The sequence below is a fragment of the Cherax quadricarinatus genome, chromosome 18, assembly GCF_038502225.1.
Source record: "Cherax quadricarinatus isolate ZL_2023a chromosome 18, ASM3850222v1, whole genome shotgun sequence".
NCBI lineage: Eukaryota > Metazoa > Arthropoda > Malacostraca > Decapoda > Parastacidae > Cherax > Cherax quadricarinatus.
In genome coordinates, this window is record NC_091309.1 from 47,847,739 (window position 1) to 47,873,970 (window position 26,232).

A 26,232-nucleotide genomic window follows, 5' to 3' on the forward strand; every position below is an offset into this window, starting at 1 on the left:
CTGCAGCCCTACAATATAAAAATTAAATATATTGCCGGCAAAGAAAATGTGTTGGCAGACTCTTTGTCAAGAGTCTAGTTTAATATTTTATTTAGGTTAGGATGTATTTGTGGTAACCCCCCTTTCAAGCTCTTTTTTTTTTATCCCCTGATGTGGGGTTTTTTTTAGTGAGGGGATGCGGGCTACCGTCCGCCTGTATCTTCGACCTATGCTAGCCTGTCTGACTGCTGTCTCACTCTAAGTTTAGGGTTTGGCTTTTGGTCACTAGGAAAGCTGAGCTCTATCTAAGAGTTGGATGGTGGAGAGGATAGGCGGTCCCATTATTTTGTGCCATGGCGGCACGGTTACCACTGGGAGGTGGCAGCCTAATCCTGAGCCTTCTCGGGGGTGGGGGTGTGGCATGCAAAGAGTACGTAACCTTTATTCGGCGCATGGACACACCCTCATTTACAGGCTATCTCCCCCAACCAGCGAACCAGGTTGCTAAGAGTTGATGATGGGGCCCCATCGTTCAACTAGTGACCAGGTTCTAGCCAATAAGGTGGGATTGGCAATCGCAGAGGTTATGTGGATACCGCTCTCCTGTCTGCCCTGGTCATTCCCATTCTAGAGCTGGTTGAGCACGGTCTGCTATCTTGTGGCTTCTATTTCTGCCTTGCTTACCGTGACGTGCACTATACTTATTACTGTACATAGTGTACATATTGCTGTTCTAAATTGGTGAAGGATAATATAAGTAAACTTTTTCTGCTGTGTTTATTTGCTCCCATTACACCTGGGATAACAGGCCTTTGAAATCCTAGGTTGTAATACCTGCTAGTGTACCTCGCATATAATCTTCCTGGCCTACTAGTGTACCTCACACATAATCTTCCTGGCCTACTAGTGTGCCTCACATATAATCTTCCTGGCCTGCTAGTGTACCTCACATATATTCTTCCTGGCCTGCTAGTGTACCTCACATATAATCTTCCTGGCCTGCTAGTGTACCTCACATATAATCTTCCTGGCCTGCTAGTGTACCTCACATATAATCTTCCTGGCCTGCTAGTGTACCTAGCATATAATCTTCCTGGCCTGCTAGTGTACCTCACATATAATCTAGTGATGCCAGTGGGGAAAACAAATTTTCCTCTAAATTACGATAAGTTGCAAAATCGTGAGAAAATACGAATAGTGTACAGTTTTGTATTAAAAAAAAAATACGATGTCAGCGAAGGTTTACAAAAAAAAAAGAGCATTTATCATCCAGAAACTTTACGACAGTGTTGTAGTAGCAACTAACCAGTAATATAATGGTACTTAGTGGAGTGACCATCATTAATTTTTTCTTAATTCTTGAAATACTAGACGTATACAGTGGAAATTCATATAACAGCAGTCACAATATACACAACGAAAAACAAATATTACTCTAGAAAAAGCGACTTTTCTCCAATCTTCACCAGTCAACTGCAGTGATAACATAGCATTTGTTGTGGTGGAGACAAAAAAATCTAGAAAAGCGAGATACAGTGATCTATAAACCTTCAGGTTGTAAAAAGGGTTGAGGCCTCGGTCGTTCGTCATTGTAGGAGCTGCCAGTAATCAGCGGTTCTTCAACAAGCAAGTTATACTTTTGTATAAATCTAATCACATATTACTCGGTTAAATAATTTCCAGTAGTTCCTTCATGTGTTAGCCCAAATCACTGGTGTAAGTTCTCACCCAGCTGTTGGTGAGGGTGGATGCAGAGCCAGCAGCTAGTGCCCTCTGCATTCTGTTTTGAGAAGTTTGATTTTCTCAAGATGGTGGGGCGCAGGAGAAGAGTCAACACTGTCTGTGTGGAATTGTTGAAAGGCGCAATATACCAGGACACCGCTGACGTCATTCTGCCTCTTGTAATAAGAGATACATATGGAATCCCAAGTGAGGATTTATATGGGATTTCGTTGAACGGCAACGCAAGAATTTTTGTAAAATTTGTCATCTGCTGCTTATGTGAGAGCTATTATTATTATTATTCTTATCACACTGGCCGATTCCCACCAAGGCAGGGTGGCCCGAAAAAGAAACTTTCACCATCATTCACTCCATCACTGTCTTGCCAGAAGGATGCTTTACACTACAGTTTTTAAACTGCAACATTAACACCTCTCCTTCAGAGTGCAGGCACTGTACTTCCCATCTCCAGGACTCAAGTCCGGCCTGCCGGTTTCCCTGAATCCCTTCATAAATGTTACTTTGCTCACACTCCAACAGCACGTCAAGTATTAAAAACCATTTGTCTCCATTCACTCCTATCAAACACGCTCACGCATGCCTGCTGGAAGTCCTAGCCCCTCGCACACAAAACCTCCTTTACCCCCTCCCTCCAACCTTTCCTAGGCCGACCCCTACCCCGCCTTCCTTCCACTACAGAGTGATACACTCTTGAAATCACTGTTTCTCTCCATTCTCTCTACATGTCCGAACCACCTCAACAACCCTTCCTCAGCCCTCTGGACAACAGTTTTGGTAATCCCGCACCTCCTCCTAACTTCCAAACTACGAATTCTCTGCATTATATTCACACCACACATTGCCCTCAGACATGACATCTCCACTGCCTCGAGCCTTCTCCTCGCTGCAACATTCATCACCCACGCTTCACACCCATATAAGAGCGTTGGTAAAACTATACTCTCATACATTCCCCTCTTTGCCTCCAAGGACAAAGTTCTTTGTCTCCACAGACTCCTAAGTGCACCACTCACCCTTTTCCCCTCATCAATTCTATGATTCACCTTATCTTTCATAGACCCATCCGCTGACACGTCAACTCCCAAATATCTGAATACATTCACCTCCTCCATACTCTCTCCCTCCAATCTGATATCCAATCTTTCATCACCTAATCTTTTTGTTATCCTCATAACCTTACTCTCTCCTGTATTCACTTAATTTTCTTCTTTTGCACACCCTACCAAATTCATCCACCAATCTCTGCAACTTCTCTTCAGAATCTCCCAAGAGCACAGTGTCATCAGCAAAGAGCAACTGTGGCAACTCCCACTTTATGTTTGATTCTTTATCTTTTAACTCCACGCCTCTTGCCAAGACCCTCACATTTACTTCTCTTAAAACCCCATCTATAAATATATTAAACAACCACGGTGACATCACACATCCTTGTCTAAGGCCTACTTTTACTGGGAAATAATTTCCCTCTTTCCTACACACTCTAACTTGAGCCTCACTATCCTCGTAAAAACTCTTCAATGCTTTCAGTAACCTACCTCCTACACCATACACCTGCAACATCTGCCACATTGCCCCCCTATCCACCCTGTCATACGCCTTTTCCAAATCCATAAATGCCACAAAGACCTCTTCAGCCTTATCTAAATACTGTTCACTTATATGTTTCACTGTAAACACCTGGTCCACACACCCACTACCTTTCCTAAAGCCTCCTTGTTCATCTGCTATCCTATTCTCCGTCTTACTCTTAATTCTTTCAGTAATAACTCTATCCTACACTTTACCAGGTATACTCAACAGACTTATCCCCCTATAATTTTTGCACTCTCTTTTGTCCCCTTTGCCTTTATACAAAAGAACTATGCATGCTCTCTGCCAATCCCTAGGTACCTTACCCTCTTCCATGCATTTATTAAATAATTGCACCAACCACTCCAAAACTATATCCCCACCTGCTTTTAACATTCCTATCTTTATCCCATCAATCCCGGCTGCCTTACCCCCTTTCATTTTACCTACTGCCTCATGAACTTCCCCCACACTCATAACTGGGTCTTCCTCACTCCTACAAGATGTTATTCCTCCTTGCCCTATACACGAAATCACAGCTTCCCTATCTTCGTCAACATTTAACAATTCCTCAAAATATTCCCTCCATCTTCCCAATACCTCTAACTCTCCATTTAATAACTCTCCTCTCCTATTTTTAACTGACAAATCCATTTGTTCTCTAGGCTTTCTTAACTTGTTAATCTCACTCCAAAACTTTTTCTTATTTTCAACAAAATTTGTTGATAACATCTCACCCACTCTCTCATTTGCTCTTTTTACATTGCTTCACCACTCTTAACCTCTCTCTTTTTCTCCATATACTCTTCCCTCCTTGCATCACTTCTACTTTGTAAAAACTTCTCATATGCTAACTTTTTCTCCCTTACTACTGTGGACAAGAAAAATGGATTGTCATCAACACTGGTCTGGAGGTGCGCCTGCGTGATGTCTCGGCATGGGCATGTTATACGTGGGTTCGTCTACGTAATATGCCCTTCGAGACAGACGAGGTGGACATTCGTCAGACATTTGGGTGCTATGGCACCATACAAGCTGTCAGCATAGGGCATTGGTCCCAGGGCTTTTATGCTCGCATGCTCGAGGGTTCTTTCTCGATGAAAATAACACTGAGACATCCAATTCCCTCGTTTGTCATGTTGGAGGATTTTCGGACGCAGGTGTACGTAACCTACCCAGGGCAGGTTCGGACGTGCTGACTGTGGTGCAACGGGACATATGGCGGCGACTTGTGAGCAATGACGAGGGAGAAAACGGTCGGACCTGGCAGACACCACGTCCAAAGAAGCAATGGTGGAGGATGAGTTGGCCCATCAGAGGCCCATGATGGTGGATGATGTGCTGCAGGTTTTACCGGCAGACGTGAAGTGGAGTGATGCAGTGGATGCTGCAGAGGGAATGGTCTCGACGCTACCACCGGCATCAGAGATCGAGCCGATTGGGTGTGTCAACAGCGCGTCGCCTCCAGTGGGAGAGGAGGTGCACAAGCCATTGGTGTTGCCCAGTTTTGAGTACATGCAGAGGATCCTCGACAGCCCAGCAATAGTGGATTTACCGCCTACATTGGCGGCATTGCCCGTGGTCGACCATGGTCTAGCGGGACGTGTGGGCGATGAGGAAAGGCATACAACTTGTACGACAGTGGTGGTGACGGATGTCGAGGTGCATAGGGCGAATGATGAGGGAGTGTCACGTAAGAGGCCCAGTACACCAGTGGAAGATGATGTCTTAACACCGGGGCAAAGGTTTTGTAAAATGGTGTGGGCTGACGTAGCCAAGGGCGTTGAAGGACTTCCCTTAGAGAAGTCGAGTGAGAGTGTGGGGAAGATGGTCAGGTGCAGCAGTGACAAGCCCAAGTCAGGGTTAAAGGTGACAGGAAAACGTAAAGAGAAAACCTTACCAGTGTTCAAGTGTATAATGATGAATGTTAACGGCCTCAGAGCAGAGGTAAAGAGGCGTTGGGTAGAGGTTTCGCTCACACGTTTGGATGTCGATGTTTTATTTATTCAAGAACACAATTTTTGGTGTGGTAGTGAATTACGTGTGCAAGGGTATAAGTGTTATGCGGGGAAGTCGGATAATCTAAAGGGTGGAGTAGCGATAGACATAAGGGAGACCAGCCCTTTTACACTCGTAGCATGGAAGTGGGGCGGAGGGGGCCGGGTCGTGCGTGTGGTGGGTTCATGGAGGAACATTCAGGTGGATTTCGTGGGAGTATATATGCCAGCGACATCAAATCGACGAGTAAAGGAGGATTTTGTACGTGATGTTTTGGTTTAGTTATTTGGGTTAGTTTCTGTCATAGCTGGCGAGTGTAATTGTATGATCCGGGAAAAAGATGTCGAACTGCGCGGTGCGGGTGTAATTGAGGGGTTTTATAAGAGGTTCTGCAGGCGACTGGTGTAGTGGATGTTGTGGGTAGTGACAGATGGAATGTGAGCCACACTTTTTGTAGGAGGGGTTATGCTGCGTGGCTGGACAGGGTTTACGTCACTAGCTTAATCTGTAGTGGCAGGGTTGATTGTGTTGATCTGGGTTTCTCAGACCACCGTGGAGTTCTAGTAACTCTCGGGTGGGAGGGCGTTATCCGTGTTTTTTCTAGTTATTGGAAATTAAATGTTAATTTGTTGCGAGGAGTAGATGCTTTGGAAGCTTTCAGTTTATGGTGAGTTGGATTCTGGAATGAAGGAAATGGGATAGAGGATGTTGTAGAGTGATGGCATTCAAAGGCAAAAAATGCAATACAGGGTTTTTATAAAAGGTTAGGGAAGGAGGAGGCGTGTTATAGATATGGGAAGCAAAAGTATTTAGAGGGGCAGCTGAGGGATTGTTATGGTGCAGGTGGGAGGTATGACCTCGCGGAAATAGAGTGCCTTCATAGTCAATTACGGGAAATTCAGAATGATAATTTTCAGACTTTGAGGGTGCGAGTGGGGATTGAGGAGGTGCTTTGGGGGGATAAACCCTCTGTAGGGGTTCTGCGTAGTTTCAGAATGAGACGTATGGCGATGACAGTATTGTCAGTGGCGATTGGTGATGACCTGGTGATGACCTGGGTGGCTATCGTAAAGGACAAAATGGAAGGGTAGGGAGGGGAATGGAGAGGCGAGGGAAGCCTTACTGCGTGGCATAGTGGCAAATTTGAGAGATGTGGATCGAGAGGATATAGAGGGTTGTATATCAGAGGAGGTTTACAAGGCTGTTCAGGGACAGGCACTGAGGAAATCGCCTGGTTGGGATGGGATACCAGGTGATTTTTATGTAGTTTATTGGGAACTGTTAAAACACATGAAATTAAATGAAAATTAGAAGTAGAATGGGCGGTGAGGCGGAGGTTGGGTGTTGTAGTGTTGGTACCAAAGGCCGAGGTCCGTGAATCTTTGGAGGCATATAGGCCCATCATGTTGATGGGGGCGGATTATAAGATTTTTACATGTATTTTGGCAAACCGGATGAAATGGGTTTTGTACAAGGTAATATGGGAAGAGCAATTCAGGATTCCTGGAAGGATTGTAGTGGAGGAGGAGGAGTAGGATTAGATTGGGAAAAGGCTTTTGACAATGTGGATAGGGAAACATTATTAGCAATATTATTGAAGCAGGGTTTCAGGGAAGAAATAGTAGCATGGGTGAATATGTTATATATGGAGGCACAGGTACGTTCCAGGTCAATAGGAGGTTGGGGTCCGCGATAGGCATGGGTGGGGGCTGTGGCAGGGGTGTCCCATCTCACAGCTTTTATTTGCCTGTTTGCAGGACCACTTTTATAGATTGGTAATGGGTGGGGTAGGGAAGGGGATTGTGTGCAGGGCGAAGCAGTAGGGATTTTAGGTTATGTGGACGATACAACCATCTTTGTGCATAGTAGGAATGGTTTGGCATTCGTAAATAAGGTTATAAGGATTTTAGTGATGCATCTTCTATGCGCATTAATAGAGAAAAATCCAAACTTTTGGAGGTGGGGTCCTGGGTCGGGGGGGGGGACGTTAGGTACGGAGTATGGGTGGAGAATCGTTGAGTGGATAAAAATATGCAGTGTGTATTTTTGCAATGATGAACAGGCGGCACATGCATTTAATTCGTCCATTGTGGTAGCAGCCACAATTCGTAGGATGGCGGGATGGCAACCGGGTGATGTAACAGAGTAATTGTTGTCAATGTACTGGTATATAGTAAATTATGGTTTGTTTCAGCGGTCTATCCATTGATGATGGACGATGTGTTGTGGTTACAGAGGAAGGCTTTTGATTTCATATGGGGTTACCATAGGCATTGGTTACGGAAGGACATCGTTATGACGCATGTAGCTATGGGAGGTTTGGGCCTAATATCACTACACAGTCGGCTAATGAGCATATACATATGACAGGAATTCTTGACAAGGGGTGGGGTCAGGGAAGCGAGGGTTGATACAGTGATGAGAGAGGTTCGACAATGGTGGTGGGGAAAGACCTCACGAGGTGCGAAGCGATGTTATGGTGGTGCAAAACCCTATGAGAATTAGGGTAGGTAAATTAGACAATATAGGTATAACATCGGGAGAGATTATTGGTGATGAGGTTTTCCCAGGATATCATTGGAAGACTACATGGCAGGGGTCCAAGAAATTGTGCTTACAACCACGGGTTAGGGGAACTGGTTACCACTTCCTCCATGGGATTTTGGCATCCAAGGGTGTCCTCAGACGAGTGGGTTGGGGGGGGGTTGTCGATGCTTCGAGTTTTGAGTCTTGAGATGGGAGATTGCTCGGATGTGGTACGACATTCTGTTTCATATTTGGTACTTGACTATTTATATGTGTCATGGGGTATGCAGGAGCATAGGGGTGTGATGCATGTCAGGGCACTGATGTGCCATGTTTAAAGGACGAAATGTAGGAATAGAGAGGTGTATGGGCAATGCTGGGAGGGAGTTTTTCTTTGGGGTATAGGAATCTAACGATGGAAACGTTACAGGAGTAATGAGGTGTAGGTAGGTATAATCCCTCGGTGGAGCCAAGGGGTTGATCTCCTGGGAGGGGGAGGGGGGTAATAGTTAGGTTTCTTTGGCGACTGGACTGTGCGTTTTTTTTTTTTTTTTTGGTGTGTATGGTGATCGGGGTGTAATGTAGCGCGAGGGAGAGGGACCTTTGTGTGGTCTGGGGTATAGTGTCTTACCAGCGTGATTGTCATAGTCTGAGAAAGGGAGGGGGGAGCAGTACTCAGAACCACGGTGTGGTTTTCTCATGCTGAGTCATGCTGAGCTCTTTTATTAATATCAATTGTAATGTTAAGATAGCAATTGGCATTTTTCACTATTGAAGAGTTGTAATTGTCATTCAGTATATGTTTAAAGGTTTTAAACTATGTTTGTTATTAGTTATAACTTAAATGAACAATGGCGAGTTGTATAATATGGTGACATGGGGTTAAGGGGGGGTTAGTTATACTGCTTGAACTCTTAGTGAATGTAATTTTTCAGTGAGTATATTGTAATTAGCAGATGGGAAGGGGTAAGAGGATTGTCTTTACTTTGTATTACTTACACAGTTTTATATTGTTTTAATGGAATTATGCTTAATGGCATTATACATCTATCAGTTGCAGGAAGGGTATATATTTGACATACTACTGCATATTGCAATGTTTGTGATTGCTGTCAAGTCTAACATAGTACAATCCTGTATGTAGCATTGTACAATCTTGTATGTAGCATTGTACAATCTTGTATGTAGCATTGTACAATCTTGTATGTAGCATTGTACAATCTTGTATGTAGCATTGTGCAATCTTGTATGTAGCATTGTACAATCCTGTATGTAGCATTGTACAATCTTGTATGTAGCATTGTACAATCTTGTATGTAGCATTGTACAATCCTGTATGTAGCATTGTACAATCTTGTATGTAGCATTGTACAATCCTGTATGTAGCATTGTACAATCCTGTATGTAGCATAAGTGTTAAGGGATGAACTATACAGGTAATGTGGGATTTTGTGTTAGTGCAAAAACTTGCAGTGTGTTTAGACAATGAAGAATTTATATTGTCTGGATGATCTGATACTGTATACTTTTATTTTTAATTTGTTGTATTTTCTAAATAAAATTAAAAAAAATCACCGACCAGATGTGTTTTAAATAAGTGATCCACTGATCAGATCTGATTGGTTCTGAACCCTTGACTGGTTCCAAACCCTTGACAGGTTTCAAACGAATTCGTTGAACAATAAAGCAGACTGTAAACAGACCGGGTATTAGGTGCCCTTATCAAACACAAACAATAACTATAAAGCAGAAACGTATAGCAGTAAGCTTGTCCTAATATACAAGTATAGTTATTAGTAGAATATTCAGGGGGGTTACTAGTAGAATTACAGTAAATCAATCATTGAAATCAAATAATGAAATTCTATGTAGTCTGCAGTAAATCAAACAAACGGGCTTCCACATGGATTACATGCAGCATTTGTGAAAATTGGTGTCACGCTCCTTGTGCAGATATCCAACTATCTACAAGCAGTATTAAATCATGGAAGTGTTTTTTGGGTATGCCCAAATGAGATAAATCTGTGGACTAAAATCACATTGGTATTAAAAGAGGATACCATCAAAGCTGCCGTCATAGAAAACCTGGAAGCATTCTATAATAGATGGGAGAATAAAAAGTCTGGGCTGGATGGTATTGCTCTTGGTGCTGGCCATGTAGTCAGAAACTGTAAGGCTGGAGGTGCTGCCCTGGTAGACAGTCATGATGAAGCTGGAGGTGCTGTCCTGGGAGACAGAAAATGTGGGGCTGGAAGTGCTGTCCTGGTACACAGTAATGGTGAAGCTGGAGGTGCTGTCCTAGGAGACAGTAACTGTGGGGCTGGAAGTGCTGTCCTGGGAGACAGTAATGGTGAGGCTGGAGATGTTGTCCAGGTAGACAGTAAATGTACGCATGAGGGAATGCATATAAATGGCCTTGAGGGAGACAGGAGCTGTAGTGGGGAAATAAGTGTGGTCAAGGACAAGATAAAACCAATATTACAAACTAGTAATACCACAGGAGATAGCAAACAAAGGACTCCACTAGCAATAGTGAGGATATATTACCAGAAACAACTGGTGAGAGCTCCATTGTTAGTACTAGTAAGGATAGGAATGAGACAGGAAAATATGCACAACCAGGGAATACAGTCACAAAAACCCAAGGCAAAAGGAAACCAAGCCTGTGCACATATTATGCACTTGGTATCTGTAGGCATGGGAAATCTGGAAAAACAGATGGGACGTGCAACTTTGACCACCCTAGAAAACGCCGTGCCCATATGACAACAGGAAAATGCAAACTCCCCTCCTGCAAACTTTTTCACCCTGAAATGTGTCCCTCTTCAGTACAGGAAAGACTGTGCTATAACTTAAATTGCCAGGCATACCATCTATAGGGAACAAAAAGATACAAAACATCCAGACCATGGTAAAACCTGGGTAGCCACAGCCACTCAAGAGGGAGAGGTTTTTTAGTGCCAGGAAGAAAAAAAAAACTGGCAGGAAATGGTAGAAATCGTACACCAAATCCAGTCATTTCTGGAGTGGAACCACAGTCGGATGGCCTCCACTCCAAACCAACAGATACAGCTACTAGAGCCGGAAAAAAAGTCCCCCTTCCCCAGTACCACCAATACGACCAGTCCGATGACATTCTTCTTTGCAAATATACAGGGTCTAAAGCCAGCAATGAATAACAAAATACCTTTCAATCGTGGACTGCTTGCAGAGGCAAATGCAATGTTTGCGGCTTTCACTGAGACCCACATAAAGGATCACTTGGACAACGAAATATGGATCCCAGGTTACAACCTATACAGATGCGACAGAGTGAACAGGCAAAAGGTGGGGTTGGCCTGGATATCGCAGAGTTACTTATTTGCACAGAACTGCTTTATGGGGGTTTTGACATGCTCAGCGCGAACGAAAATTTTTTTCCGAAAAAAATTCACAAACTGAGTTAATCTTATAGAAAAATAGCTTAACTCTCTGGCAACACAATGGTACCAGAATCATTGTTCTGCGACATTCCTACAAGGAATTATGGTCATTTAAATACACCTAGGGTGACGTCACCACCCGCGGCAGGTGTGCTCACCTGTCGTCAATTTATTTTTTTTTTTTCCGTTTTTTTTTCGTGTATTTACTGTATTATTCTTTCTAAGATAATAATTGACGATTTGGTATCATAATACAGTGGGTGGGACTTATACGTAGAGTTCCAACCAACCAGGAACCTCCCGACACCATTTTGCTGAGTATTGCTGACGTCATGGAAAATTCCAGTCTCGGGGGTGGCCGGGGAATATGGCTCAATATAACGCTATTATAGCTTCTACGGCTTATTTATCTATCACAATTGATCTAATATGACATAATAAACAATATAAATAACAAAGAAGTATGGTAAATACTCCAGAATGAATAATATATGGAATATTCCCAGAGCGCTCCATCGGGAATAATAGATTCCCATTCTCAGAGAGGGGCTTACATTCTCTTTCTCTCACCTCCAGGGTCCTTATATTAGAGAAAACGAACATGGTTAACTATGATATACACTCGTAATGCAGTATAAGACTGAGAAAAATGTTATTTTCTCGAAAAAAAAAAAAAAAAAAGGTGGTCCGGCTGTTTCGCGGATTATCTCGGAAGTAAGTTATTCACATATATGAGCACGTAACTTCGTTAATAATAGCAGGAATGTAATGAAATTCACAGAGAACATAAAGGAAAGATTGTTTTACAATCCCATGGATCGCTTTTTGAGATATCATAATTTGTTTTTGATTTTTGTGAGGGCAAAAGTCAGATATTTGGCTGAAAGTCAAAAAACATACAAAATTTATTTTTTTTAAGAATGAAGAAAGGATAAATTACAGAACGGCAATCCATTAGAAATACAGTTTAGCATTGTTTTATGCGTAGATAATGCCAAAACAACTTCTCCAAGTCCCACTTCGACGGCACCTTGCAATATGTATGATTATTAGTAAATAATTTTTTTCTCAGTTGTTTTTTGAGCTATCTTATTGAAACTTGGTCACATTACTATTGAAAGGTGCTTCTTTACGTACAAAAAAAATGAAAGAAATCGAACGAAAATTAAAAAAACAAACAAAATTACCGTTCAATGACCCCTTATGCCTCAAATGATTTAGTGGAAGTTTTAGCAGTAAAGATCGAGAACCAAAACCTAGTCATTGTGGTAGTCTACAAGCCTCCGGATGCAACATCCCAGCAATTCCAGAAACAGCTGTTGAAAATTGACCACTGTCTGGAAAATCTTCCAGCTCCTGACCCCAACATCTTGCTCCTTGGGAATTTCAACTTGAGGCACCTAAAATGGAGGAATATAGCAAATAATGTTGTTGTAGTAATAACACCAGGAGGCAGCTCTAACGAGAACTCACACACACACACGAGCTTTCAAATCTCTGTACAAAATTCAACTTAAACCAGCAAATAATAGAGCCTACTAGACTGGAGAATACACTAGACCTTATCTTTACTAACAATGATGATCTGATACCAAATGTCACAATATCAAAAACAATATACTCACAACATAATCGAGGTTCAGACATGTATGTGCAGAGCCCCAGACCGACAAAATGAGATCAGTCACGAGGGAGCCTTCACCAAATTCAACTTCAATAACAAGAACATAAAGTGGGACCAAGTAAACCAAGTCCTTAATGAAATAAGCTGGGAAGATAGACTAAGCAACACGACTCCAACTTATGCATAGAACAGATTAACTCTGTGGCACTCGATGTATGCTCAAGGCTTATTCCTTTAAGAAAAAGGAGGAGTAGATGTAAAATAGAAAAGACAGACGCTCCTTTTACAGGCGACGGAAAAGAATAACAGCGGCTAAAAGAGGCCAATGTATCTGAAATGCGTAGGGAGACATTGGTCAGAGAAATAGCAAACATCGAACTTAAGCTAAAGGAATCTTATAGGAGTCAGGAATTACAGGAAGAACTAAAAGTCATAAAAGAAATCGCAAGAAACCCAAAATATTTCTTTTCTTGTGCCAAATCAAAGTCGAGAACAACATCCAGTATTGGGCCCCTACTTAAGAACATAAGAACATAAGAAAGGAGGAACACTGCAGGAGGCCTGCTGGCCCATACTAGGCAGGTCCTTTACAATTCATCCCACTAACAAAACATTTGCCCAACCCAATTTTCAATGCCACCCAAGAAATAAACAAGATGGGTCTTACACAGATGACAGCAAGGAAATGAGTGAGCTACTCAAGTCCCAATATGACTCAGTTTTTAGCAAGCCGCTAACCAGACTGAGAGTCGAAGATCTAAAAAAAAAATTTATGAGAGAGCCACAGAATTTAGTAAACACAAGCCTATCTGATGTTATGCTGACGCCAAATGACTTCAAACAGGCATTAAATGACATGCCCATGCACTCTGTCCCAGGGCCAGACTCATGGAACTCTGTGTTCATCAAGAACTGCAAGAAGCCCCTATCACGTGCTTTTACCATCCCATGGAGAGGGAGCATGGACACGGGGGTCGTCCCACAGTTACTAAAAATAACAGAGATAGCCCCCACTCCACAGAGAGGGCAGTAAAGCAATAACAAAGAACTACAGACCGAGAGCACTAACATCCTATATCATAAAAATCTTTGAAAGGGTCCTAAGAAGCAAGATCGCCACCAATCTAGATACAAATCAATTGCACAATCCAGGGTTTAGAGCAAGTCGCTCCTGTCTGTCTCAACTACTGGATCACTACGACAAGGTCCTAGATGCACTAGAAGACAAAAAAATGCAGATGTAACATACACAGACTTTGCAAAAGCCTTCGACAAGTGTGACCATGGCGAAATAGCGCACAAAACGCGTGCTAAAGGAATAACAAGAAAAGTTGGTAGATGGATCTATAATTTCCTAACAAACAGAACACAAAGAGTAGTAGTCAACAGAGTAGTCTGAGGCAGCTACGGTGAAAAGCTCTGTTCCACAAGGCACAGTACTCGCTCCCATCTTGTTTCTCATCCTCATATCTGACATAGACAAGGATGTAAGCCACAACACCGTGTCTTCCTTTGCAGATGACACCCGAATCTACATGACAGTGTCTTCCATTGCAGACACTGCAAGGCTCCAGGCGGACATCAACCAAATCTTTAAATGGACTGCAGAAAACAATATGAAGTTCAACGATGAGAAATTTCAATTACTCCGATATGGTAAACTTGAGGAAATTAAAACTTCATCAGAGTACAAAACGAATTCCGGCCACAAAATACTAGAGCGAAAAACCAACGTCAAAGACCTGGGAGTGACCAAGTCGGAGGATCTCCCCTTCAAGGACCATAACATTGTATCAATCGCATCTGCTAGAAAAATGACAGAATGGATAATGAGAACCTTCAAAACTAGCGATGCCAAACCCATGATGACACTCTTCAGGTCACTTGTTCTATCTAGGCTGGAATATTGCTGCACACTAACAGCACCTTTCAAGGCAGATGAAATTGCTGACCTAGAAAATGTACAGAGAACCTTCACGGCGCGCATAACGGAGATAAAACACCTCAACTACTGGGAGCGCTTGAAGTTCCTGAACCTGTACTTCCTGGAACGCAGGAGGGAGAGATGCATGATTATGTACACCTGGAAAATCCTAGAGGGACTAGTACCAAACTTGCACACGAAAATCACTCACAACGAAAGCAAAAGACTCGTCAGACGATGCAACATCCCCCCAATGAAAAACAGGGGTGTCACTAGCACGTTAAGAGACAATACAATAAATGTCAGGGGCCCGAGACTGTTCAACTGCCTCCCAGCATACGTAAGGGGGATTACCAATAGACCTCTGGCTGTCTTCAAGCAGGCACTGGACAAGCACCTAAAGTCGGTACCTGACCAGCCGGGCTGTGGCTCGTACGTTGGATTGCGTGCAGCCAGCAGTAACAGCCTGGTTGATCAGGCTCTGATCCACCATGAGGCCTGGTCACAGACTTGGCCGCGGGGGCAATGACCCCCGGAACTCTCTCCAGGTAGACTCCAGGTAAACTCCAGACCTCAGGACCACATTAGAAATAAGAGAGACAGTCCTCCTTGGGTTATCCTGCGTGGCTAACCCTCCGGGTTAAAATTCCGAACAAACCTTTTCTTATCTTATCGTAGCTTCTCTGAAAGAAAAATATTTTTGACATGAAAGCATACGGAACAATTACTAAAACATTTTGTCGAGTTGCAGACAGTCACAAATTCGCTCACAAATACAGCTGCAAGTGTAGTCACAGATACAGTCTTAGACACAGTCACAATCATAAGCACAGAAAGAGACACAAAGCTATTTATCCCGTATTTAAGTGAGGATCGTATAGAGCAATGGCAATGGGAAGCAAGCAGTGTTTGTCTAAGGAAATAGACGATAGATCCAATTTATGACGACGAGTCCTTCACCTTGTTTCACCTTGTTTCGTAAGGTGAAGTCTGGGATATTTACTTAACAAATCTTTGAGGATAATTGTGCTGCAGAGGTTGTCCTCAAAGATTTGTTAAGCCATAGGAAAAACTAAGCCATAGGAAAGATCCTGGACTTCACCTTGCGAAATAGACAAAGTAAATGCGATAGTAATTATGGACAAGGTAGATTATAGTGGAAAAATGAACGTGTTATTAGAAGACGGTGGAACTTACGTGTCCCTTAAGGCACCATCCTTAAGGGGACCCCCAAATATGGAAGACACGTCAACAGGTATGATTAATACAGATACTTACCCGGAATCTCTCGTCAGCGGAGTATGTGTAGACGCCAGCAGTGAGAATGTGTAGGTCTCTCTTCCTCATCCACGTCACCTGCCGGAGATATTCCTCATTACTGCACTTTAACACTGTTGGACACTTCTCCTTGCAACTACATTAATAAATCACATAAACAATTCAGAGAACCACTAACGGATTCGAATGACTTAATGATGGATGTTCTCAGCACTGATCAGCAGTGGTTCTTAGTAATCTATTTCTCACTTCATTGTAAAATTGGCAAGATTGATCATAATATGTGAATGAAATTGGAAAAAAGGTAACGTGTGTGGAACCAGAAGTCGAATTTATGAGACTCTTGTGCAACATCTGGAAACGTTTCGCCAGTCAGTGGCTTCTTTAGTCCAATGCAGAGAATTGCGGAAGACAAGAAGAAGTTTGAAGTAATCAGTCCCTTAGCCTGGACTCCAGGATGAGGGACTGATTACCTCAAATACACCATTTTCTGTATTAGACTGAAGAAGTCACTGGCTGGCGAAACGTTTCCAGAATAAAGATACCCAAGTGTCTCATTTCTCAACTCATTGATTTTCTAAACCATTTATTAAAAATGGTTTAGAAAACGAACAATGAAACAGGTTTTATTCCTAGGATGCATAAAACATTTCCTCCCTCCGATTAGGTAAACTCTTGACAAGACAGTTTGTAGCTCTTGGATCCTTGGTTTCTCATTAAACATTTATCATCTGACTCTTTGAACAGGTTCAGTGAGCAGTTTTTCATGATTTAAGAGTTTCTGATTCTAATGAGACGAGGTTGTAGCACGCCGCATAATGAGACGAGGTTGTAGCACGCCGCATAATGAGACGAGGTTGTAGCACGCCGCATAATGAGACGAGGTTGTAGCACGCCGCATAATGAGACGAGGTTGTAGCACGTCGCATAATGAGACGAGGTTGTAGCACGCCGCATAATGAGATGAGGTTGTAGCACGCCGCATAATGAGATGAGGTTGTAGCACGTCGCATAATGAGATGAGGTTGTAGCACGCCGCATAATGAGATGAGGTTGTAGCACGCCGCATAATGAGACGAGGTTGTAGCACGTCGCATAATAAGACGAGGTTGTAGCACGTCGCATAATGAGACGAGGTTGTAGCACGCCGCATGATCACTGTATTTCTGACCACTGTGTTTCTGAAGCTGCTGGTACCAACTCTTTAAGCTGCTATGTGTCGAAGGTAGTTATTGGACGTTGTAGGTATGTATGTGTATTTTCGTACAGCAGTTTTGTGTCTGTCCTGGGTACGATGGACACTGACTTCTATCGTGTCTTTTTCAGTCAGTAGGAGCGCTAGACCCATTGAGGTCAACATAATGACACGATTGCAAACAAACCATACCACGGGTTGGGTTAGAACCCACGATCAGAGTCATAAAACTGGGCCAGCTGGCTACAATAAGATTCATCCAAATAGGTATATTTATTCACCAAGTTGGATGAATATTATTGTAGCCAGCTGGCCCAGTGGCTAACGTGTCGGTCTGGAGTTTATGACTCTCTGATAGCGGGTTCTAACCCCACCCGTGGTATTGTTTCCATTGGGGTCGTTAAGAGACTACGGAATGGGTTACAATCAAGTTCGATACATGGGGAAAATAAGTTTATCTCTTTGGTTGTAGCGCCCCTCAGCTGCATCAACAACCCCCTCTTGAGAGGTCGGGTATACTTAGGGCTGTAGCATGGTTTCTTTTGGTAACGAAGTTCTCCTATGCGTGTCTTACATTATTTCCTTGCGATCGTGAAAATCGTACGCACTCAAACTCGGTATTCCCTCTTCCATCTTCTGTAACTTTAGTTTTCATTGAGGAAAGAGGGAAAGGCCTGGGAAACCAGAGGTGTTTCCAGCAGTATATCACCAGTAAGTGTGATGGGTCAGGCATCTTCCAGCAAAAATCTAACTAAATTAATATTTGACTTACTGAAATTATTTAATATTGGAAATATTCACCCGAACCATTTGTAAAACTGGCCATTCTAAAGAAAACTTTAGCAGGGTTAGTAATGCAATAAAAATCAGAGTGCCGAAATCGAGTGAGTTTGAGGAGCGTGTCCTGAATACTGACGGGGTCGTCAGTCTCGCACCCAGGCAAGTGAAGCGTTGATATAGTACAAAGTGTACTGATGTGTTCGGCAGAAACTTGTCGGTAGTGGTGATGGCGTTGCTGCTTTGGTGGAGATTGGCGCTGGTTGCTGTGGTGGTGGTGCTTGTGTGTGGTGTTGATGCTGAGAGTGGTGGTGGTGCTTGTGTGTGGTGTTGACGCTGAGAGTGGTGGTGGTGCTTGTGTGTGGTGTTGATGCTGAGAGTGGTGGTGGTGCTTGTGTGTGGTGTTGACGCTGAGAGTGGTGGTGGTGCTTGTGTGTGGTGTTGATGCTGAGAGTGGTGGTGGTGCTTGTGTGTGGTGTTGACGCTGAGAGTGGTGGTGGTGCTTGTGTGTGGTGGTGTTGATGCTGAGAGTGGTGGTGGTGCTTGTGTGTGGTGTTGATGCTGAGAGTGGTGGTGGTGCTTGTGTGTGGTGTTGACGCTGAGAGTGGTGGTGGTGCTTGTGTGTGGTGTTGACGCTGAGAGTGGTGGTGGTGCTTGTGTGTGGTGTTGATGCTGAGAGTGGTGGTGGTGCTTGTGTGTGGTGTTGACGCTGGTGTTGATGCTGAGACTGGGGCTGGTGCTTGTGTGTGGTGTTGACGCTGAGAGTGGTGGTGGTGCTTGTGTGTGGTGTTGACGCTGAGAGTGGTGGTGGTGCTTGTGTGTGGTGTTGATGCTGAGAGTGGTGGTGGTGCTTGTGTGTGGTGTTGATGCTGAGAGTGGTGGTGGTGCTTGTGTGTGGTGTTGATGCTGAGAGTGGTGGTGGTGCTTGTGTGTGGTGTTGAAGCTGAGAGTGGTGGTGGTGCTTTTGTGTGGTGTTGATGCTGAGACTGGGGCTGGTGCTTGTGTGTGGTGTTGACGCTGAGAGTGGTGGTGGTGCTTGTGTGTGGTGTTGATGCTGAGAGTGGTGGTGGTGCTTGTGTGTGGTGTTGACGCTGAGAGTGGTGGTGGTGCTTGTGTGTGGTGGTGTTGATGCTGAGAGTGGTGGTGGTGCTTGTGTGTGGTGTTGATGCTGAGAGTGGTGGTGGTGCTTGTGTGTGGTGTTGATGCTGAGAGTGGTGGTGGTGCTTGTGTGTGGTGTTGATGCTGAGAGTGGTGGTGGTGCTTGTGTGTGGTGTTGACGCTGAGAGTGGTGGTGGTGCTTGTGTGTGGTGTTGATGCTGAGAGTGGTGGTGGTGCTTGTGTGTGGTGTTGATGCTGAGAGTGGTGGTGGTGCTTGTGTGTGGTGTTGATGCTGAGAGTGGTGGTGGTGCTTGTGTGTGGTGTTGACGCTGGTGTTGACGCTGAGAGTGGTGCTGGTGCTTGTGTGTGGTGTTGACGCTGGTGTTGATGCTGAGAGTGGTGCTGGTGCTTGTGTGTGGTGTTGACGCTGGTGTTGACGCTGAGAGTGGTGGTGGTGCTTGTGTGTGGTGTTGACGCTGGTGTTGACGCTGAGAGTGGTGCTGGTGCTTGTGTGTGGTGTTGACGCTGGTGTTGATGCTGAGAGTGGTGCTGGTACTTGTGTGTGGTGTTGACGCTGAGAGTGGTGCTGGTGCTTGTGTGTGGTGTTGACGCTGAGAGTGGTGCTGGTACTTGTGTGTGGTGTTGACGCTGAGAGTGGTGCTGGTGCTTGTGTGTGGTGTTGACGCTGGTGTTGATGCTGAGAGTGGTGCTGGTGCTTGTGTGTGGTGTTGATGCTGAGAGTGGTGGTGGTGCTTGTGTGTGGTGTTGATGCTGAGAGTGGTGGTGGTGCTTGTGTGTGGTGTTGATGCTGAGAGTGGTGGTGGTGCTTGTGTGTGGTGTTGACGCTGAGAGTGGTGGTGGTGCTTGTGTGTGGTGTTGATGCTGAGAGTGGTGGTGGTGCTTGTGTGTGGTGTTGACGCTGGTGTTGATGCTGAGAGTGGTGGTGGTGCTTTTGTGTGGTGTTGACGCTGAGACTGGGGCTGGTGTTTGTGTGTGGTGTTGACGCTGGTGTTGATGCTGAGAGTGGTGCTGGTACTTGTGTGTGGTGTTGACGCTGGTGTTGATGCTGAGAGTGGTGCTGGTACTTGTGTGTGGTGTTGACGCTGGTGTTGATGCTGAGAGTGGTGCTGGTACTTGTGTGTGGTGTTGACGCTGAGAGTGGTGCTGGTGCTTGTGTGTGGTGTTGACGCTGAGAGTGGTGGTGGTGCTTGTGTGTGGTGTTGACGCTGGTGTTGATGCTGAGAGTGGTGCTGGTGCTTGTGTGTGGTGTTGACGCTGAGAGTGGTGCTGGTGCTTGTGTGTGGTGTTGACGCTGAGAGTGGTGCTGGTGCTTGTGTGTGGTGTTGACGCTGAGAGTGGTGCTGGTGCTTGTGTGTGGTGTTGACTCTGAGAGTGGTGGTGGTGCTTGTGTGTGGTGCTGACGCTGAGAGTGGTGGTGGTGCTTGTGTGTGGTGCTGACGCTGAGAGTGGTGGTGGTGCTTGTGTGTGGTGCTGACGCTGAGAGTGGTGGTGGTGCTTGTGTGTGGTGTTGACGCTGAGAGTGGTGGTGGTGCTTGTGTGTGGTGTTGACTCTGAGAGTGGTGGTGGTGCTTGTGTGTGGTGTTGACGCTGAGAGTGGTGGTGGTGCTTGTGTGTGGTGCTGACGCTGAGAGTGGTGGTGGTGCTTGTGTGTGGTGTTGACGCTGAGAGTGGTGGTGGTGCTTGTGTGTGGTGTTGACGCTGAGAGTGGTGGTGGTGCTTGTGTGTGGTGTTGACGCTGAGAGTGGTGCTGGTGCTTGTGTGTGGTGTTGACGCTGAGAGTGGTGCTGGTGCTTGTGTGTGGTGTTGACGCTGAGAGTGGTGCTGGTGCTTGTGTGTGGTGTTGACGCTGAGAGTGGTGCTGGTGCTTGTGTGTGGTGTTGATGCTGAGAGTGGTGCTGGTGCTTGTGTGTGGTGTTGACGCTGAGAGTGGTGGTGGTGCTTGTGTGTGGTGTTGACGCTGAGAGTGGGGCTGGTGCTTGTGTGTGGTGTTGACGCTGAGAGTGGGGCTGGTGCTTGTGTGTGGTGTTGACGCTGAGAGTGGTGGTGGTGCTTGTGTGTGGTGTTGACGCTGAGAGTGGTGGTGGTGCTTGTGTGTGGTGTTGACGCTGAGAGTGGGGCTGGTGCTTGTGTGTGGTGTTGACGCTGAGAGTGGTGCTGGTGCTTGTGTGTGGTGTTGATGCTGAGAGTGGTGGTGGTGCTTGTGTGTGGTGTTGACGCTGAGAGTGGGGCTGGTGCTTGTGTGTGGTTTTGACGCTGTGGAGAAATTTCCTCCAGGAGGGGGGTATCAGCCCCCTTCAGCCCCTTTCAACCTCTTTCAGCCCTGAGGGGCCCAGCCCTCTCAGAAGGGGCAAACATCTTGTTTACTGTTGCAGCAAGTAATTGATCCCAGATGCAGTACAAGTATGTGACGTGGTATTGTTGTGGTCCTTGAAGGTGAGATCCTCAGACATTACCACACCCAGGTCCTTCACATTACTTTTCCTCTCTATTGTGTAATTGGAGTTTGTAGTATATTCAGTCCTAGTTATTATTTCCTCCAGTTTTCCATAACGGAGTAGTTGGAATTTGTCTTCATTGAACATCATATTGTTCTCTGTTGCCCATTGGAAAACTTGGTTTATATCTTCTTGGAGCTTTGCCGTGTCCTCAATGGATGACAGTCTCATGCAGATCCTAGTATCGTCTGCGATGGATGATACAGTGCCATGGTTTACATCTCTGTCTATGTCTGATATGAGAATAAGTAACAGGATAGGCGCGAGTACTGTGCCTTGTGGGACAGAGCTCTTCACTATGGCAGCATCTGATTTAAGTCTGTTTACCACTACTCTGTGTGCAATTGGTTAGAAAGTTGAAGATCCATCTGCCTACTTTGCCAGGTATTCCTTTGCACGCATTTTGTGTGCTATTACACCACTGTCGCACTTGTCAAAGGCTTTACAAAATCTGTAATTACTACATCCGCATTCTGTTTGTTTTCCAGTGCATCCAGGACCATATCATAGTGGTCAAGCAGTTGCGAAAGGCAAGAGTGATCTGCTCTGAAACCATGTTGCCCCGGGTTGTGCAATTTTTGGGAGTCCAGGTGGTTTGCCATCCTGCTTCTTAGAACTCTTTCCAAGATTTTTATGATGTGGGACGTTAAAGCTATTGGTCAATAGTTCTTAACTACTGCTTTGCTGCCACCTTTATGGAGTGGGGCTACATCTGGTGTTTTTAGCGACTGTGGAATCTTGCCTCTGTCTAAACTCCTTCTCCATAGCATACTTAAGGCCCGTGAGAGGAGTTTCTTGCAGTTCTTAATGAACACCGAGTTCCACGAGTCTGGGCCTGGGGCTGAGTGCATGGGCATGTCGTTGATGGCTTTCTCAAAGTCTAGTGGAGTTAGGGTTATGTCATAAATTTGGCATACATTGGCAGGGTTTTGAGGCTCATTCATGAAAAAATTGTTTCAATTGTCTACCTTTGGATTGGTTAGCGGCTCGCTGAACACTGAGTCATATTGTGATTTCAGTATCTCATTTCTTTGCTGTTATCAGTGTAGGATCCGTCTTGCCTGAACAGAGGCCCTATACTGAAAGTGGATTTTGACTTGTTTTTGGCACATGAAAAAAAAAAAAAAATTTTGAATTTCTTTCAGTTTCACTAATTGCTTTTAGCTGCTATTGTCTCTCCTGGATCTGTACGAGTCCTTTTACTTTAGCTCAGTATTTTCCACTTCCCTGGTTAGCACTTCCTTCTGTGTATCGGATAATCTGGCATTCTTGAGGAGCTCAATGATTCTTCGTCTTCTCCTGTAGAGGGAGCGTCTCTCTCTCTCCAGTTTACTTCTTCTTTTCTTTTTTCTTACAGGAATATACCTTGAACATACTTCAGCTACCAGGAGGGTGATCTTTTCAAGGCATTGTTTAGGGTCCATGTAATTCAAGATATCCTCCCAGCGTGTTTCATTTAGAACATAAGAACATAAGAACATAAGAAAGAAGGAACACTGCAACAGGCCTACTGACCCATGCGGAGCATAGTCTACCTGATCCCAGATGTTCTTGTTGTTGAAGTTAAATTTAGTGAAGGTACTCTCATAGCTGTATGCATCTTGCTGATCAGGATTCCTGTGCATGTAAATCTGGATTTCAATTAGAGTGTGATCAGAATTTGTTGTTTTTGATATTTCATGTTCCTTACCAGGTCCTCATTATTTGTGAAAATAAGGTCCAGAGTATTCTCCAGTCTTGTTGGCTCCACTAGCTGCTGACTTAGGGTGTGTTGCAGAAATTCAGCAGCTCCTGTGTGTGTGACTTTTCCTCTGAGCTGCCTCCAGGAATTATTTCTGCTACAACATTATTTGCTATATTCTCCTATTTTGTGTGTCTTAGATTGAAGTCACCAAGCAGCAAGATGTTTTGGGATGGGGCTGGAAAGTTTTCCAAACAGGAGTCAATTTTTAATAGTTGTTCTTTGAAGTGTTGGGAAGTTGCATCCGGTGGCTTATATAAAAGTACAATGACTAAGTTTTGGTTCTCGATTTTTATTGTCAGAACTTCAACTACATCATTTGTGGTGTTCGGTATCTCTGTGCAAATGAGCGACTCTTTGACATACAGGCCCCCCCCCCTTTTTGCCTGTTCTTTCTGTCGCATCTGAAAAGGTTGTATCCAGGTATCCATATTTCACTGTCAAAGTAATCTTTTGCGTGGGTCTCTGTGAAGGCTGCAAACAGTGCATTTGACTCCCCTAGAAATCCACTAATGAAAGGTATTTTGTTGTTGGTGGATGGCTTAAGGCCCTGTATATTAGCAAATATAAATGAGGTTGTGTTGCATGTTTGTTGGGGGGATTTTGTTGTTGGCATCAGTAGCTGTGAGCCCGGAGGGGCCACTGGCTGTGCCTCCAGTCCAACAAGGCTCCAAGGTGGTGGACTATTTTGGTTATCTCTTTCATTTTCTTTCTTCGTTTCCTACCACTAAAAAATCACTTGGGGTGTTGTTATAGCTACCATAGCTACTATGATGTGTTGTACGGGGTGTGTGCCTCCTGGTCCCTTATAAATGGTATGCAGTGCAATTGGTATTGTAACATTGCTTTTCAAGGACGTATTTGCAGGAGGTAGAACGACACACTCCCTTAGGCAGGAGGCCACGGCATTTTTTGGGATGCTCAAAGTTGCATGCCCCATTCGTTTTCCCTGATATTCCATGTTTACAGATGCCTAAAAACATAGAATTTGCACCATTTTGTTTTTGCCTGGGTACAGTTCGTACTGGATGTATTCCTAATCTGTGCAGGCCCTAGAACTGCACTATAGTCCTCCATAGCCAAACCAGAGACACCACCATCTGTTGTCATGGCACCAACATTTTTCCTGAAAGAGGACTCCTCTACTACTTCTGTACTAGAGGCTATGATTGTGATGGTTGCAGAAGAGTCTACCCCGGAAGAAGACTCCTATATTACATCGAATTTTCACAATGGCTGGGGGCTGGGGCTGGGTCAGCCCTATGGCTTGGGACTGAGCTAGGTGTTGTTTTTGTTTCCTGTGTTTTTTCCAGTGGGTATCTGCTTATTTTTTGGTCAGTTGTTGTAGACTGGGCATTCTGAGTTAGACTTTACTTCTCTCCTATTTTCCTATGCTCTATATTTTCCAGGTAGACTATTCAACAGTTCCTCCTTTTTCATGTTTATTGCTTATTAACCTTGTGAGGGAAAGGTTCAACAGATAGGAGTAGCGAGCGAGTTTATGGTGACGATAGTTTGATAGGTAGGGTCAGTGTCTAGCTCCCGCTATCCCCCTCATTTTCTCCACCCTGATAGGTGACGTGTGGGGCTCCAACCAAATGGATAATCACTTGACTCACAGCTCCCAACACGACTGTAAGTAAAAGCCTCTGCTCCTATTTTAGTGGATATATTGGTTAAAAGCTTCACTTTTAACCAATTCAGGTGTAACATCTTGCTTTTAAATCCTCACCATTCTTTTAAGTACCTTACACTTATCATGGAGAGTGATTTATCGAGCAGTGGTTAACTTTTGTCTAGCTTGGAATGTCAGCTTGGGTCATCTGGCAACCACAGAACAGTGTTGAAGGAGACGAACTTCACATGAGTTCTGGGACGTCACTTTTTTTCTACATACCTGAGTGTAGTCAACCCCAGGCAACTACCCCTCATCTTTGCAGTAGTTAATGACCTGCGTTCCTATCATCTTGACGGATTATTCAAGGCTAGAGACTCTGTGACGAAATAGTCGTTGGGTTGTCACTCAACAGCTGTGACCCCCCACACATCATCAGCATTGGCTACAATTTCTACAAGGCACGGTGTCAACATCAACCAGACACCACAGTCTAACTGAACATACTAGCGTTGAATTCAAATATCATTTTTATATCTCGTTTTACATTACTCTTTCAAGTAGGATAAAAGTTCATATTTAAATGTTTTATATTTTAAATTATAACAATAAAGTGTTTATATTTGTAGATTATTATTCTTTTTCTATTCATTAATTTTCTTAAGGAGGAGCCAGCCTTGGTAATACCTATTTAAGATCTTACAGGGCTGAGAAAGCCTTCACAAACCTTCTGAGTGCTTTCCGGATATCTGTCCACAGTTCTACATCCCTGTTGCAGATCCAGAAACACCTATCTAGATAGATGTCATTATTGGTTGCAGTGTTTATTCTTGCACAGGTAACATGATGTTTTGAAAAGCAAAGGTTGCATGTGATTCTAGATTTTTTCCCAAGAGCCTTTTCACATGCTTGTATCCTATTTGCAACTGGGTGCCACAAGAACCTGATCTTCACTTTACCTCTCAGGTCTGCACTCAGGTGTGGGTGTTATAGGTCAATGCATGGGTATGTGGGATGTAATTAGTATGGGGACTTATTACACATTTTATAACTTTTATGATGTATGACATCATATATTCATATATCCTACACCATCTTATTTCTGTCATGATCACTGCTATTTATCTTATCCTGGGCAGTTATATGTAGTGGTGGTGGCTGGGTTTCAGTGATCAAAGGTAGGTTGGTGGTCAAGGGTGTGAGTACCAGGAGGGGGTGGGGACCATC

General features: G+C 44.3%; 1 protein-coding gene across 1 annotated transcript in view; it reads right to left on the minus strand.

Moving 5' to 3' along the window:
- LOC128689250 (uncharacterized) overlaps window positions 1-26,232 on the minus strand; it is a 553,231-nt gene that overhangs the window by 310,082 nt on the left and 216,917 nt on the right. The window contains exon 3 of the mRNA XM_070086506.1: window positions 16,064-16,141. Coding sequence (XP_069942607.1) covers window positions 16,064-16,141 — 78 coding nt within the window. The remainder of the gene's footprint in view (window positions 1-16,063; window positions 16,142-26,232) is intronic.